Genomic DNA, 15,051 nt, shown 5'->3' with positions numbered 1-15,051 from the left:
CTGGCCTAGCATCTCTTCTTGTCTACCCTTTAATTCTTGTGATTATCCTGAACAATTATATCCCATTTATAGATGGGGATAGAAAGGCTAAGAGAAGGTTAACGAGTAGCCTGAGATTGCTCGTGTAAGTGTCAGAACAAAGAGTGATCGCCATATCTTTTGCCTTATATCCCTGCCAAATTTGTTTTTAGACTCAATTTGAGATTTTTGTGAGGGAGGTGTGTCTCTTCAGGCAGTGTTACCTCAGGAAATCTTAGGAAGCCGTAGTAACTTGCATGGAATGTTTGGAGTATATAGGACCTTTTCCTTTAATCCTGACATTTAAGTACCCTGTGTATTTGTATAGGCCAGGGATACAAGCCTCCATCTAAGTAATCACCTGCCCTTCCTGGAGAAAGCATATAACATTTAATATTAAAATTGAGACTAGCTTCAAATAAGTTTTTCAGTCCTTTGAGAAGATTATACTAGGGTTATAGGTAAGTTTCCTTTCATGGAAAACAATGCATCTTTTGACTTTTATTTTTATTTATTTATTTATTGAAATATAGTTGGTGTACAAGCCACCCTTTGAATTTTAAAATTTAATAGGCAGATATTAGTGTAGGTATTTGTATGTTTTTGTTTTTGTTTTCATTTTTTAAATTCTGGGAACCCAGACTGATAGTCTCTGACTGAGGAGTGTAATGATGAAAATAAACTTACTCGTCTGCAGTAGTTGGCCTCAGTGGAAGTAGGCATTCATTCATCGAATAAAGATTCTTTGAACAGTTGCAATATGCAGTACATGGTACTCAACACTGGGATGCAGAAATGAATAGGGCAAGCTCTTTGTGAATGTGGCTGTCTAGGGGAAGACTGAATAGCTAAGTGCTCTGTTAGCAATAAGAACATGATGCTGTGAGGCACTTGGTAGGTTACCCATCTTAGTCTTGAGGGTGAGGTGGGACATCAGGGAAGGCTTCCTTTGTAGGTGATACCCAAATAGTGTTGGTGTTAAATAGTGTTGAACAAGAGGTGTTAATGAGATACGGTGGTTCAGGGATGAGAGTGGTAAAGATATTTTAAACAAATTGACCAGCATATGTAAAGCCCCCTGGACATGTGAGAATGGGGTACTTTTTTTTTTTTTTTTTTTGAGTTCATATATTGATCGGTTTTGTATGTAGATAGGTTAAGGAGTCAGTTCTTGAAGACTTTTTATGAAAAGTAGCAGTATCTCCATTTCCTATTTGGTGGAGGAATCTACTTTCAACACTTAGAGCCCTGTCTCTTTGGCTTTTTATCTCTCTAGCTCTAAGTAACATACTTATATTGTTCATTCTTGATTTAAACATTTTAGGCATTATCTCTTGACCACCCTGTTTAGAAGATGAAATTTTAATTCTTTCATTTCCCTCTGTATGACTCCTATTCCCCCCATCCTCCCAATATAGTTAGATTGTAATTTAAATTAGGTCATTATTTAGTGTTTTTATTTGTGTGACTATATAAAGTCTATTGAAGGCATATATCATTATGTTACGGTTAATTTTCTTTCTTGTACAACCATCCTCCTAATCTTCACTCCTATATAATAATTTTGTTTGCTTAGTTTATAAGTTTTCTATTACTGTGTAACAAATTACCACAAAAGTAGTGGCTTAAAACAACATCCAAAATAACTCATAGTTCTGTAGATCAGAGGTCCAGCACACCTTGTCTGTACTCTTTGATCAGGGTCTGACAGGCTGAAATTGAGGTGTCTGCCAGGCTAAGTTCTCCCCTGCAGACTTTGAGGAAGATTTGTCTTTATACTCAGTCCGCTTGTTGGCAGAATTCAATTCCTTGATCTGTAGGACTGAGGTCCCGGTTTACTTGCTGTCTGTCAGCTGGGGCACCTCTCAGTTCCTAGAGTCCAGCCACATTCCTTGATACACAGTCCCTTCCATCTTCAGCGTCAGCAGTGGGGAGATTCTTGGCTGTCAAATCCCCTCAGGCTTTGAATCTCTAACTTTCTTTTATGCAAGTAACCAAAGAAAACTCTCTTTTAAAGGGTTCATGTGGTTAGGTCAGGCTTAAGTGTATAATTTTCCTATCATAAGGTCATTCAATTTGGGACCTTAATCACATCTGTAAAGTAATATCTAAATTAGCATTTGATTGAATAACTAGCGAATGGTGTGTGTACAACTGGGGTTAAGAATCATAGGTGGTCATCTTAGAATTCTGCCTGCTACATTTAGTTTTCTATGTAACTGAATCTATTCTCTCCACTTGTTATCTAAATATTCCCTCAGTGTGTTTACACACATCAGGTATTTTATTACTTTCATCATCTTGGAATCTGGAAGATTCTTACGTGCTTTAGTCTGGCCTGGCTTTACTCTGTTTGTTCACAGCTGTTATAACTGGATCCCCTTTCAGTGTCATCTAAAGGGTTCTTCTTGCCTGTCCTTTCTATAGGATGCCTGTTTTCTGTACCTGTCTTCTTCCTTGTTTTACTTCCTCTTTCTGATGGAGCCCATGAATGCCAGTGGCATTCTGCAAAAGGTACATGGGAGGTAAATTTTCTCCAGATTTTGCATGTGTGAAAATGTCTTACAACTGTCACATTGACTAATAGTTTGGCTGAGTGTAAAATTCTAGATTATCCCTCAAAATTTTAGAGGCATTTTTCTTTTGTCTTCTAGCTTCTAGAGTTGCTTTTAGGAATCCTGAGCCATTTTAATTCTCGTTTCTTGAATGTTTCATCTCTCCTTTCCCTTTGGCAACGTGTATGATCTTCTCTGTGTTCCTGTTTTCAATTTCATGATGATGTGGGTGTATTTTTATTCCACTGTTCTGGACATGTGGTGGATATTGTAAACTGGAAACTCGTGTTCTTGGGTTCTAGATAAGTCTGCTGTATTTTGTTGATTATTTCTGCACCTTCATGTTTTTCTTTTGTCTCTTTCTGAACTTCTTATTACTTAGATGATAGATGAATGAACCAGCCCTGTATTTTTCTTCATTTCTGCTTTTTCTTCTCTTTGTCCTTTTGGTCTACCTTCTGGGGTATTTCTTCAGCTTTATCATTCACCCTTTATATTGAGTTTTTCTTTCCTGCTATAATATTTTTAATGTCTATGAGTTCTTTTTTTTTAAGTTAAAAAATTGTTTATTTTTATTGAAGTATAGTTGATTTACAATATTATATTAATTTCAGGTGTACAACATAGACAGTTCAATATTTTTATAGATTATACTCCATTTAAAGTTACTACAAAGTAATGGCTGTATTTCTCTGTGCTGTGTAATATATCCTTGTTGATTATTTTATACATGTTTGTGTCTCTTCATCCCATATCCTATTTTTCCCCTCCCCCTTCGATGAGTTCTTTTTTGTATTGTTGAATAATCATTTTACAGCATTTCATTTTTTTTTCATGAATACAATGTTTTCTTTTATTCTGACAAGGATATTAATGATGTATTCTTCTAAGCTTTCATCTCTATGTGTGGTCTCTGTTTCCTTCAAGTTGCTGTTTTCTATTTTATTGTTCTCTGTTTTTCATATTAGATATTTTAATCATATATGTTGATCCTTGGTTGCCTGCTTTTCTTTTTTTTTTCCCCTTGTGAAAATTTGAAGCATGTACAAAAGAAGGAAGAACAGTATAATGAATCGTTAGGTAACCATCACCCAACTAAAAGAGCTATATCAACATTTTGTCTGTATAAATTTAAGAGTGGGCACTAAAAAGCTAATTGGAAGGGTTAAGTATGTATGCAAAGCTTGCTGATTGTGGATTTTTTCTTTAGGTTAATCTAGCTGGAGGTTTTTTTTGTACGGGACAGATGTTTCGGTTCCGTGTTTTTCGGATCTTTCCTTAGTGAAAGATCCATCAGTCTCCCGTCTGTTACGTTATATCTCCCTGTTTTATATAGTATCCTTAGTCTTGATTACCTGATATCTCCCTGTCCTTAGACGATTTGTTTTACTTAACCAGAAATTAAATGGCCAATTCTATACTGGGTTTAGGAGAGGGCCAGTTGTTGACTGTTGCACCTGGATGAGATCTTGTCATCAGATGTCTTTTAAAATACCTTCTAGAGGTCCTGTTATTTTTAATACCTCCTCTTCAACTTCCCCTTCCCAAAATACCTTGAGCTATCAGTTCCTGAGTCTTTTGGAGTTTCTGTGATATAAATCAGGTGGTTTCTTGCCCTTTTTCACTGCTGGCTTTGAGCTTTCATTATCTGAGTCTGCTAAATCAGTCTTTCTTTCCCACTTCCAAAAATGAGTTGCTTTTATCTCTTCTTATTGCTGTCTTTGTACTTATGGTTTTAGGTCTTTAAAAGCACATCCTCATATATCTTTTAGTGGATCTTGGGAGAGCACAGTAGGAAATGCACGTGTTAAGTCTGTCAGCTTTCTGCAGAAGTTAACAGTGATTTCTAGTACGGAGTTGTTTGGTATAGCTGCGACGTAGAGTCCTGAGCTTGGGTGTGGGGGTCTGGTTAGGAAGACATAAAGAACATCTCTTGAAGTTCAGAGGAAGGAATGTTATCCTTTGTATTTTAGAAAGGTAAGCGGTGAACCAGTGGGGACACTGGTTTGGAATGGGGTTAAACCAAGGTCAAGGAAATAGTTGGGAGGCTTTTCTGTTAACCATGAAAGAGATGATGACCTGAAATAAAGCCATGGAAAGAAGGGGAAAATTTTGAAAAATATTAGAGAGATAGAATTAAGGATTGTTTAGATTTGGGGTGAGGAGGAGGAAGAACCAGGAGGTAGTTGTGATATAATTTATCTCTAGATAGTGATTCATGTCACTTGAGTTAGGAAATGCAGGAAGAGGAACCATTTTTTTAGGAAGACAATGAGTTGGTTCACTGGTATACTTGAGAGTTTGAGATGCCTTCTGGGTGATGATGTCCTGTGTCATTTGGGGTATCTGGAGTTCAGAGGTTTTGGTTGTAGATAATAGATTTGGACGTTATCATCGTGTACATGGGACATGAGAGGAGAACCAAAGACAATAACCTGAGAAATAGCAATTTTTAGAGAGTGTTGTTCTTTTCTCCCCTCTTAACTTAAATTATAGATTCACAGGCAGTTGCAAAGATCATACAGAGAGCTTTTCTTATACCTTTCACCTAATTTTAAATTCCTCTTATGTTTTATATAATTATAGTACAATATGATTTCCCCCTTCAAGCATTTATGATAATTTTATTAATAACTGATGACTTTATTTTTGAGCTTTCATAGTATTGTAGACAACATCTTGTAGCTCTAACTGTAATTATTTCATAGTATTGTAGACAGTGTCTTACAGTTACAGTTGTGGATTGAAAGAATGTTCAAATAAATTTACTTAAAGCTGCATATTTGGGATTGGACACATTCTTCAAGCCACTAGATTACAAAGGTAAATTTCTTCAGGCTTTAACTGAGAGTCTTATGTATTTAGCAGTTGCTTACTTTAATTTTGCTAATGCTAGCATACTGTGCTCATTGGAATGTGCACTAAGTAAGTAGATTCTGACATTCCTAGGAAATATTAAGTCTACTTGATACTAAAAATGAACTTGACTAGTTTTTCATGTTTTTTCTTTTTTGTTGTTCTGTTAAGAATTGAACTATGGAGAGTGAAATTTAACTGAATTTTAAGGCCCAATTTACTACTTTATGAAATGTGACATTTTTATAAATCTCTTCCTTTGGAAAAATCTTTAATAAAGTCTTTCAACTGATGCTTAGTTATAGAAAGGGCCAAACTTAACACATTTAAGGATAAACTTAATGTATTTCCACTGAAGTATCTATACCTCACTGATAAAAATTCATATATATACACACATATATATGTCATGAAAAGGGGAATACATATATATTTTGTTGCATTGTAATTATATGTCAACTATATTGACATCTGAATTATTTTCTAAGTGAGGAGGTGTTTGATAGTTTGGTTTCCTTTCTGTGTTTATCAGATTATAGAGATTATTATGAATTAAAAATTGACTTTCTATCCTTTTTGTTTCTTTCAAAGTGCTTAGATTTAGTGTGATATACTGAGTCAACCTCCATAAGACAGTAATTAGTCAAAGTAGAATTTTAAATTAAAACCCCCTCTTCTTCCATCTTTGTATTCTTTTTTTTTTTTTTTTTTTTGCGGTACACGGGCCTCTCACTGTTGCGGCCTCTCCTGTTGTGGAGCACAGGGTCCGGACGCACAGGCTCAGTGGCCATGGTTCACGGGCCTAGCCGCTCTGCGGCATGTGGTATCTTCCTGGACTGGGGCACGAACCCGTGTCCCCTGCATCGGCAGGTGGACTCTCAACCACTGCGCCACCAGGGAAGCCCCATCTTTGTATTCTTAATTCATTAAAAATATTAGCAGAAATTCTTCATTAAAAAACGTGCACACATTAAAAAAAGACTCCTTTTACCTTCTTTCAACATCCTTTTCCAATATCCATATTTAACTAGTGTCAAAAGTTTTTTCTGTTTGCTCCCAAGAAACATTTTTATGCATGTATCTTCATATCAGATACATAGCTATTTAAAAAAATTGTTTGGCATATGGAATTGTTATACACATTCCTTTTTAATCCCAATTTGTCATTATTTTTGAGATTGTTTTCATTCCATGCCTAATCCTTTTTCATGGCTCCTCAGTATTCTAGAATATGAAGGTATTATAATTTAATTATCTTACTGATGAACATTTAGATTGGGTTCATTTTAGCTTATTTAGGTGAGATAATTTGTAGAATTTAATACATCATTGTTAACACCTCTTCAGTCGTCAGAGAAGGGAAAATAAATATTTGTATGAGAAATCTCTTAAAATGAACAGATGTGTGTAGCCTTGGTGTATATGGTTTTACTACCATTAGGCAATTGAATAATATTTTTTTCCAATTGTAAACAGAACTAATTTTGTTTTAGTAGTGCTTATAATTAGAACCATTCTTTTAAAATCTGATTGATTGATTTTTTATAAGTTGGTTTTAGGGCTTTTAAATACGATAGGTGATTTTTTGGTGGGAGGTGGGACCTTAGAGTATCTTATGTTAAGTTTTATTTATACTTCCCATAGGGATTAGGAGCAGACAGCAAGAACCTGTACCCTTTCCTGCTCCCAGTTATTCAACTGAGTACAGATGTTTCCCAGCCTCCACATGTTTATCTTCTGGAAGATGGTTTAGAATTATGGTAAGAGGAAAAACTTGATACCGTGGATCTTATTTATTTATTTTCCTGGCCTTCCCTACTCATGGCAATAAAGCAAAGGTCATGTAATAGGGCTTAAAAACTCAGCATTTAAAAACAAAAAACATAAAGTCAGTTTCCCTGAACTGGGTAACATAATACATAGCTCCAACTTTTCTTGGCAGCTGTCACTCAATGTAGGCTTATAATAGTCAGAATTAGAGAGGAAGTTTCAGTAAGAACTCAGCTGAATTTCATCTTTTGGAATTTGGAATGTAAAATGGGGAATCTTGATCAAAACTAAAAATTGACATAAAACTTCCAGCGAGTTAAATGAGATGTTTTGGGGGATACTGAGTTATTTTCATCCTCTTACTACTTTACCCAGTAAGTACTGAGATAGAATACCTCAGCCCTAAATGTTAATGCTACTTAGTCTTGGCTTATTATTTTACTGAGTAAGTAGTACATAGTGTTTAGAGGTAAAAAACAAACAAGCAAACCCTGTTTCTGTGGCATCTCAGAGCTGCAAACTGTGAAATGAATGAATTGGAGTTAAGTAAGTACAGACTGAGCATTGACTAGAAATCTTTTTTCTTCATCTTACTAATGGCAGCAGTTTTCTTCAGGGCCAATCTTTATTTAAGATGTAGTTAGTAATACAGGAAAGGTTTTAAAGTTCTAATTAAAAACCTAGTATTGGAATTAAAAAAGCAACTCATAGAAAGTAACCACAGAAAAAATAAACATTTGTGGTATCTCACTCCTTCCCTCCCTTCTTCCCTTCCTCCCTCCCTTCCTTCAGTTTTGCTTGGATGTCTAGGAATGAACAGTTTTTTGATTCTAAGAAATTGTCTTTGATGCAAATGGTAAAATTAATGATCTGTATCAGAATACTAGATGAACAATTTAAAAACATAACTAGGTAGATACTTATTAATTTGCAATTTGTGTTTCTCGTATTCTTTTCTAGGTTATGTTGTTTGAACTTAAGTGACTTAAGTGATTGTAAGTTAGCATGTGTTGGAGCCTCTTATATTCATATATTTTTATTCATACAAGATGGATTACTCTAGATCAGAGGTTGGCAAACTCTTTCCCTAAAGGAGCAGATGGTAATTATTTTAGGCTTCATGGGCTATGTACTTTCTGTCCCAACTCTTCAACTCTGTTGTTTCAGCACCAAAGCAGTCGTAGACAATATATAAACAAATGGACATGGCTATGCTCCAATAAAACATCACTTACAGAAAAAGGGTATTGGTTTGGCCCATGAGCTATAGTTTGCCAACTTCTACTCTAGATTACAAATTAAAACATTAATCTCTGGCACACAGATACTTTTCTGTAACCATATGTATATGATATCTATCATAAAGATTAAAAATATTAGTTATAATAAAGAGGCAGACTCATACTTTTCAATATAATTACAGATTTAGTATATTAATGTGTTAATGAGAGGTATATAAATTTTTTAGGGATTATATGAACAGGTAATAATAGAAGTGCATTGCTCTACTAATGGTAATTTTTTCCTAGCCTTTCGTTATATGTAAACAAAATTAAATCATTAGGATACATTTTAAAAATTTATCAAATTTATTAAAGCTAAGATTATTTAGAGAATCAGGGTACACACTTCTTAATATAATTTTCTTAACGGGTTAGAACTCGTATTTGGAAGCAGATATAGGTGGCCAATCCCACGTATACCACTGCATTAGGTTTGTAATCATTTTCTGTGAGCCTTCTGTAAAATGAGGAAAAAAAATTTCTACCTGATGTGGTTGTTGTGAGCATGAGATACTGTTTGTAAAGTGGTTAGCATATTGTGTATGATTTATAAAGTCTGAGAATTGGTGAGATAGCCTAGGAAGAAAAGGGCAGATAGAGAGCCTTGTGCTCAGGGCAGAATCCTGAAGAAAAAACATTCTGAGGTCACACGAGGAGCCATCAGAGATGATATAGGAGGAAAACCAAGCCAAGAGAGAATATTTCCTAAAAGAGGGAATGGTTAACTATGTCAAATGTTGCTGATTGTCCTTGTAAGAGTGTACAGAGAAGTGAATGGAGATGATAGGAGGGGTTTCAGTGGAGTAGTGAGAACAGAAGGAAGAATTGGAGTAGATAGAAGAATGAATTGGAGTTAAGTAAGTACAGACTGAGCATTGACAGCTTGTTTGAAAGTTTTTACTATGAAGAGGATGTTGAAATTGCATTAACAGTTGGCTAGTGTGGGAATGAAGATGTAGAGGTATGATGAGGCTCAAGAGAGTGAGATAATTGAAGGAGGCAAGAAGGGATGGGATTCAGCATAAGTGGAAGGAGTTTTTTTTTTTTTTTTTTTTTTTTTAAATAGCAGCAGGGGTATTTCGTCCATTTTAACTCGAGGCAGGAAGTTAGGTTTCTGTATTGTAGTAGAATGAGATGGGAAGGTGTTCCATCTAATAGCTTCTGTTTTCTCAACAAAATATGAAGTATAGTCATCAATTGAGTGTCATGGGCTGGAATGGGAGTATTTATAAGATGAGAGAGGTTTGTGGGGACAAAGGTATAAAATAGTTATCTTGGGGAATGGAAATTTGAACTGATAGGGCTTACCAGTACCAGTTGATGTGGTCTTGTTTACAATGAAAAATTTTTCAGACTGATTATGTGATTTTTTTTTCATGACTTCTTTGACCCAACATTGTTTTATTTTTTTGCTGATATTAAAATATATGATTCAGGCCTGGATTTATTGCATTGTAAATATAACATACCACTTGTACAATTTTTTTAAACTTAATGTGAATTTTAGTGACTTCTTATAGTATCTGTTTTTGTAATATATTCACATAAATAGTAATGATAGTATCAAAGATGCAGACTTTCATGTACATCTGTTCTTTTTAACTTGTAGATTGTTAGTTCACATTATTTTGCTTTTTCATCTTGACCCTGATGTATTAAAATATCCCATTCAGTTTTCTTCATGCGAGTGCCCCTTTTTATTTCTAGCATTTTTGATCTGTAAGTTAAAAAAAATATATTAACTGCACAAAATTTTGATACTTCTGTATAGTGTTATAAGATTTAATAAATAAAATATATTTAAAATTTTTTATGAAGCATCATGTGATATAATGTATGTATGCAGTGATTAATTTTCCACCTTTTAATTCTTTTGCATTTAAATGTTATATTAATATTGTATGGTTTATTTTGTTTAGATTTGATTTAACTATATATGTTCATCTTTTACATTTTAGCTTTTTTATTTGAAATTTATGTTCTATACAGAGCAGATTTTTTAATTTTATATTTTAACCTAACCAGAGGCTTTACTTCAAAAGAATTTTAATGGTCTTATATTTATTTGTTGAACTGATATATCTGTCTTTTTACTTTATGCTCTCTCTTTTCTACATTTTTTGAGGAAGGATAACATTAAATTGTACATTTCTCTAGTCAAAGATGTAGGTACATATAGCTTTGTCTAATTATTCATCAAAATAGTTAACTTTTCACTTTCCCTGATGGTAAAGAATTTAGTGCTTTGACTTTGCCTCACTCCCTCTCCTTTCCAAGTCTTTATTTGTTTAATCTGGAATTACAAACCATGTCATTTCATTTTTAAGTAGTTTAAGTTCTTCAAGATTTTTTCCTCTTTTGAATAGCATAGTTTATACTGTGGGAACTAGCATAGGAAGTGAGAGTGACAATGACCTGAGTGGCCTTTTTACTAAGGTAATGACAGTAGAAGGGAAGGAACAAGCTTCAGATAGAATCTTAATCTGGACCGACTGAGTAAGAGAGTTTTTTTAAACATCTTTTGGCATTTAGAATATGACCTCCAATTTTTTTCTTGGTGAAACCAGGACTGGAGTGTAGTTTTTCTTTTGGCTTCATGGTTATTTTAAAGGTGAATAGGATAATGGTTTTTTTCACCTTTCCTGAAGTTTTATTCTTTAAAAATGAAATAAAATCCTGTTGCTGTTTTTTAAATTTATTTTTTATTGAAGTATAGTTGATTTACAATGTTGTGTTAATTTCTTCTATACACCAAAGTGACTCAGTTATACACACATATACATTCTTTCTTATATTCTTTTCCATTATGGTTTATCCCAGGATATTGAATATAGTTCCCTGTGCTGTATGGCAGCACCTTGTTGTTTATCCATTCTGTATGTAATAGTTTGCGTCTACTAACCCCAGACTCCCAGTCCATCCCTCCCCCACGCCCCTCCCCCTTGGCAACCATGAGCGTGTTCTCTGTGTCTCTGAGTCTGTTTCTGTTCACATACAGGTTCATTTGTGCCATATTTTAGATTTCACATATAAGTGATATCATATGGTATTCGTCTTTCTCTTTAAAATCCTGTTACTGTTGATCAAGTTAAGGTGTCAAAGACATCATTGCTTGTGCATGTTGGAAGTACTTCATTTTGGGGGTAGCTGGTTTTCCCTGTGTAATATCCTGCCCAGATTACCTGATTTGTCATTTAAAATTTGTGAAGTATTTCATAGACACAAAATAATATGAGGTCATATTGTTTATAATTATTTATAACTTACATAAAATGAAAATCAATTTTTCATACTCTGGGTAAGAAATGCAACAATAAGAATGTCTGTGAAGCCCATGGTGTGGCATGTTTGTTGAATCTTCCTGCATCCATGCCAGGGATAACCCACTGTACTGATTTTTTTGTTTTCATTCCTTGGTTTTCTTTCTTGTGTGTTTTTTTTTTTTTTTGCGGTACACGGGCCTCTCACTGTTGTGGCCTCTCCCGTTGCGGAGCACAGGTTCCGGACGCGCAGGCTCAGCGGCCATGGCTCACGGGCCCAGCCGCTCCGCAGCATGTGGGATCTTCCTGGACCGGGGCACGAACCCGTGTCCCCTGCATTGGCAGGCGGACTCTCAACCACTGCGCCACCTGGGAAGCCCCTTTCTTGTGTTTTAATGCTTTTAAAATCACATATGCGTGTGTATCTCTAAACAGTATATTTTAACTTCATATAAGTTGTATCATATGTGTTCTAACTTACTTTTTTTGCTTCCTGTTTGGAGATTCATCCATAGTGATGAGCTTAATGGTGTGACTGTTTACTCGTTTGCCATTTTGTTTGTTGTTCAGATAATGCGACTCTGAACACTCTTGTGCATGACTCCTAGAGCAAATGTATAAGACCTTATGCCCTGTGCACATTTCTGCCTAGAAATAGTGCCAGGTCATAGGTATATACACATATACATATTCAGTATTACCAGATAATAATTATTTCCCAAAGTGATTATGTCAACTTGCACTGCTGTTAGCAGTATGCAAGAGTTCCCACTTTTATAGCTTTAACAATACATGGTATGTCACACTTAAAATTCTGCTGATCTGGTGGGAGTAAAATTGTACCTTGTTTTGGTTATAATTTATATTTTCTTGATTACTAGTCAAGTTGGATATCTTTGGTACTTTTTATAGTTATAGATTTAATGGTTATGGAAAGTGATTTAATTGTCTGTTTTTTTCCCCTAGGTTAGTGACTTTGGAAAACAGCCCATGTATTACACCAGAGTTACTTCGTATATTTCAGAATATGTCACCACTTCTAGGTATGTATTAAAGCATAAAATTACCACTGTTTTTGAATGCAACCATAATTAGGGGCATTATAGGTGACTATAAATCATACCTTCCATTTTTACTAAAGCCCTTGATTTTGAGAAATAAGTTGTGTAGTGTTTTAATAATTTCTAGATTTTTTCCTACAGTATAACTTTTTAGAGTTATTTCTGCGTATTAAAGAGCAAACACTAAATTTACTTAACTTACACATAATTGAAAACTGATTTTGTGCTGTCAGTTGTTAACAAATGAGCTCTGTACATATTTCTGATTTAGCTAAGGAACCACCAAAATAAAGATTATTAAATATTAGAAAATCATTTATTGTATGTTGAGGTATTACTTATGTAGAAGCTTGAAATCAGGAAGCTTAATGTTTTGAAGCAGCACTTTTGGCATGTGACACCAGAGAACTGGCCACTGTGCTAGGAGTAGGCTGTTAGTCTCTGTTAGCCACCATGGATGATAGCTGGTTAGATTCTTTTCTGAACATGTATTCTGATGATACTTAGTCATACAAAGCCAATACTTGTCTGCTACATATCAGCTACCATTCACAAGTATGTAATATCTTAAATTTACAAAAAATATTTTGTTCACAGGGTTATTTTGTGAGCGATTTTACCAGTGCAGATTCACATTTAAACCTCATAAAGTATTTAAGAATTGTATACAGTGCTATTTACTGGCCCTTTGCTGCTTTTTCAGTCTGCAGATTACTACCATTTAAAAAAATTGTTTATTTACAAAACGTAAAAATTATTTACATTTATTCCGTTCAGAGTTCCCACTCTCTAAGACTCACCCATGAAGCATCTTTAATTCCTTCATTAGAACCTTGGGTATACTGACTGAATAGTTTAATATTGTCAGGAGGGAGCATTCATGTAGGAAAAAACTAGGAAAAAAGGCATACTTATTATGGCAATATCTCAAAATTATTTTTTCTGAGAACTTACTTGTAGTGAGCAGTTTTATTAGAGGGAAAGTATTACTGAGGTATAATGATGCACCAGAAAGGTAGACACATTCTTTGATAAAATCAACAAGTGTGGACTAAAACATAATTATAGTTGATTAAAAAATATCTGTTGGGCTTCCCTGGTGGCGCAGTGGTTTAGAATCCACCTGCCAGTGTAGGGGACACAGGTTCGAGCCCTGGTCTGGGGAGATACCACATGCCGTAGAGCAGCTAAGCCCGTGCGCCTCAAGTACTGATCCTGCGCTGTAGAGCCCACGAGCCACAACTCCTGAGCCCATGTGCCACAACTACTGAAGCCCGCACTCCTAGAGCCCATGCTCTGCAACAAGAGAAGCCACCACAATGAGAAGCCTGCACACTACAATGAAGAGTAGCCCCGCTTGCCACAACTAGAGAAAGCCCGTGTGCAGCAATGAAGACTCAACACAGCCAAAAATTAAAAATAAATAAAATAAATTTATTAAAAAAATAAAAATAAAAAACATCTGTCTTGGGCTTCCCTGGTGGCGCAGTGGTTGAGAGTCCGCCTGCCAATGCAGGGGACACGGGTTTGTGCCCCGGTCCGGGAAGATCCCACATGCCGCGGAGCGGCTGGGCCCATGAGCCATGGCTGCTGAGCCTGCGCGTCCGGAGCCTGTGCTCCGCAACGGGAGAGGCCACAACAGGGAGAGGCCCGCGTACTGCAAAAAAACCAAAACGAAACAAAAAACATCTGTCTTCATTTGCTGGATGATCATGGGGGCTATAGATAATGTGATTAGTCCTTCGTGTTTTCTGATTTTTTTTTGTTCTTGTTCTTCTACCCCATTCTTCAGAATAAATTAGACCTCAGATAATACCAAGATGCCATCTGTTTTCTAATAAAAAGCCATTTGATGTTTTATCATCTAGCATCCCCATAAAATTATGGAAGAAATTTTCAAACATGAAGACAGTGGCAATAGACCAGTCACTTATTGCTAGTCTCCTAGGAAAAGTTTTGTAGCTAAGATACCATAAAGAGAATAGGAAAAGTCCTTTTACTTTCTTTTACTCTCGATGAAGGCCATTTAGTTCTAGTCTACCTAACTTGGAGACCATATATAGTGCCATTCTGGGTAATCACAGTGCTGCTTTATATACTTGCCCTGAGAATGGAAACCTCGACCAGGCCCTTTATCAACTTAGTCATGAACAGGATTCAGCCATTTTCACTTACGGGTAACTTCACAAGGTGATTTCACTTCACCTTTGTATTCCACCCCGATTCAGCCTGCCTGGCCTTTACAATG

At 35.5% G+C, this 15,051-nt stretch overlaps 1 protein-coding gene across 1 annotated transcript in view; it reads left to right on the top strand.

Moving 5' to 3' along the window:
- The window catches only part of IPO11 (importin 11), a gene marked incomplete at its 5' end in the record, with an annotated part of 180,137 nt that overhangs the window by 62,904 nt on the left and 102,182 nt on the right, over nucleotides 1-15,051 (top strand). The window contains 2 exons of the mRNA XM_079703593.1: nucleotides 7,074-7,189; nucleotides 12,709-12,785. Of these exons, the coding sequence (XP_079559719.1) occupies nucleotides 7,074-7,189; nucleotides 12,709-12,785 (193 nt within the window). The remainder of the gene's footprint in view (nucleotides 1-7,073; nucleotides 7,190-12,708; nucleotides 12,786-15,051) is intronic.

The sequence above is a fragment of the Hyperoodon ampullatus genome (assembly GCF_949752795.1).
Source record: "Hyperoodon ampullatus genome assembly, chromosome: 4".
NCBI classification, from domain to species: Eukaryota; Metazoa; Chordata; class Mammalia; order Artiodactyla; family Ziphiidae; genus Hyperoodon; species Hyperoodon ampullatus.
This window is presented reverse-complemented; position numbering and strand designations above follow the sequence as displayed.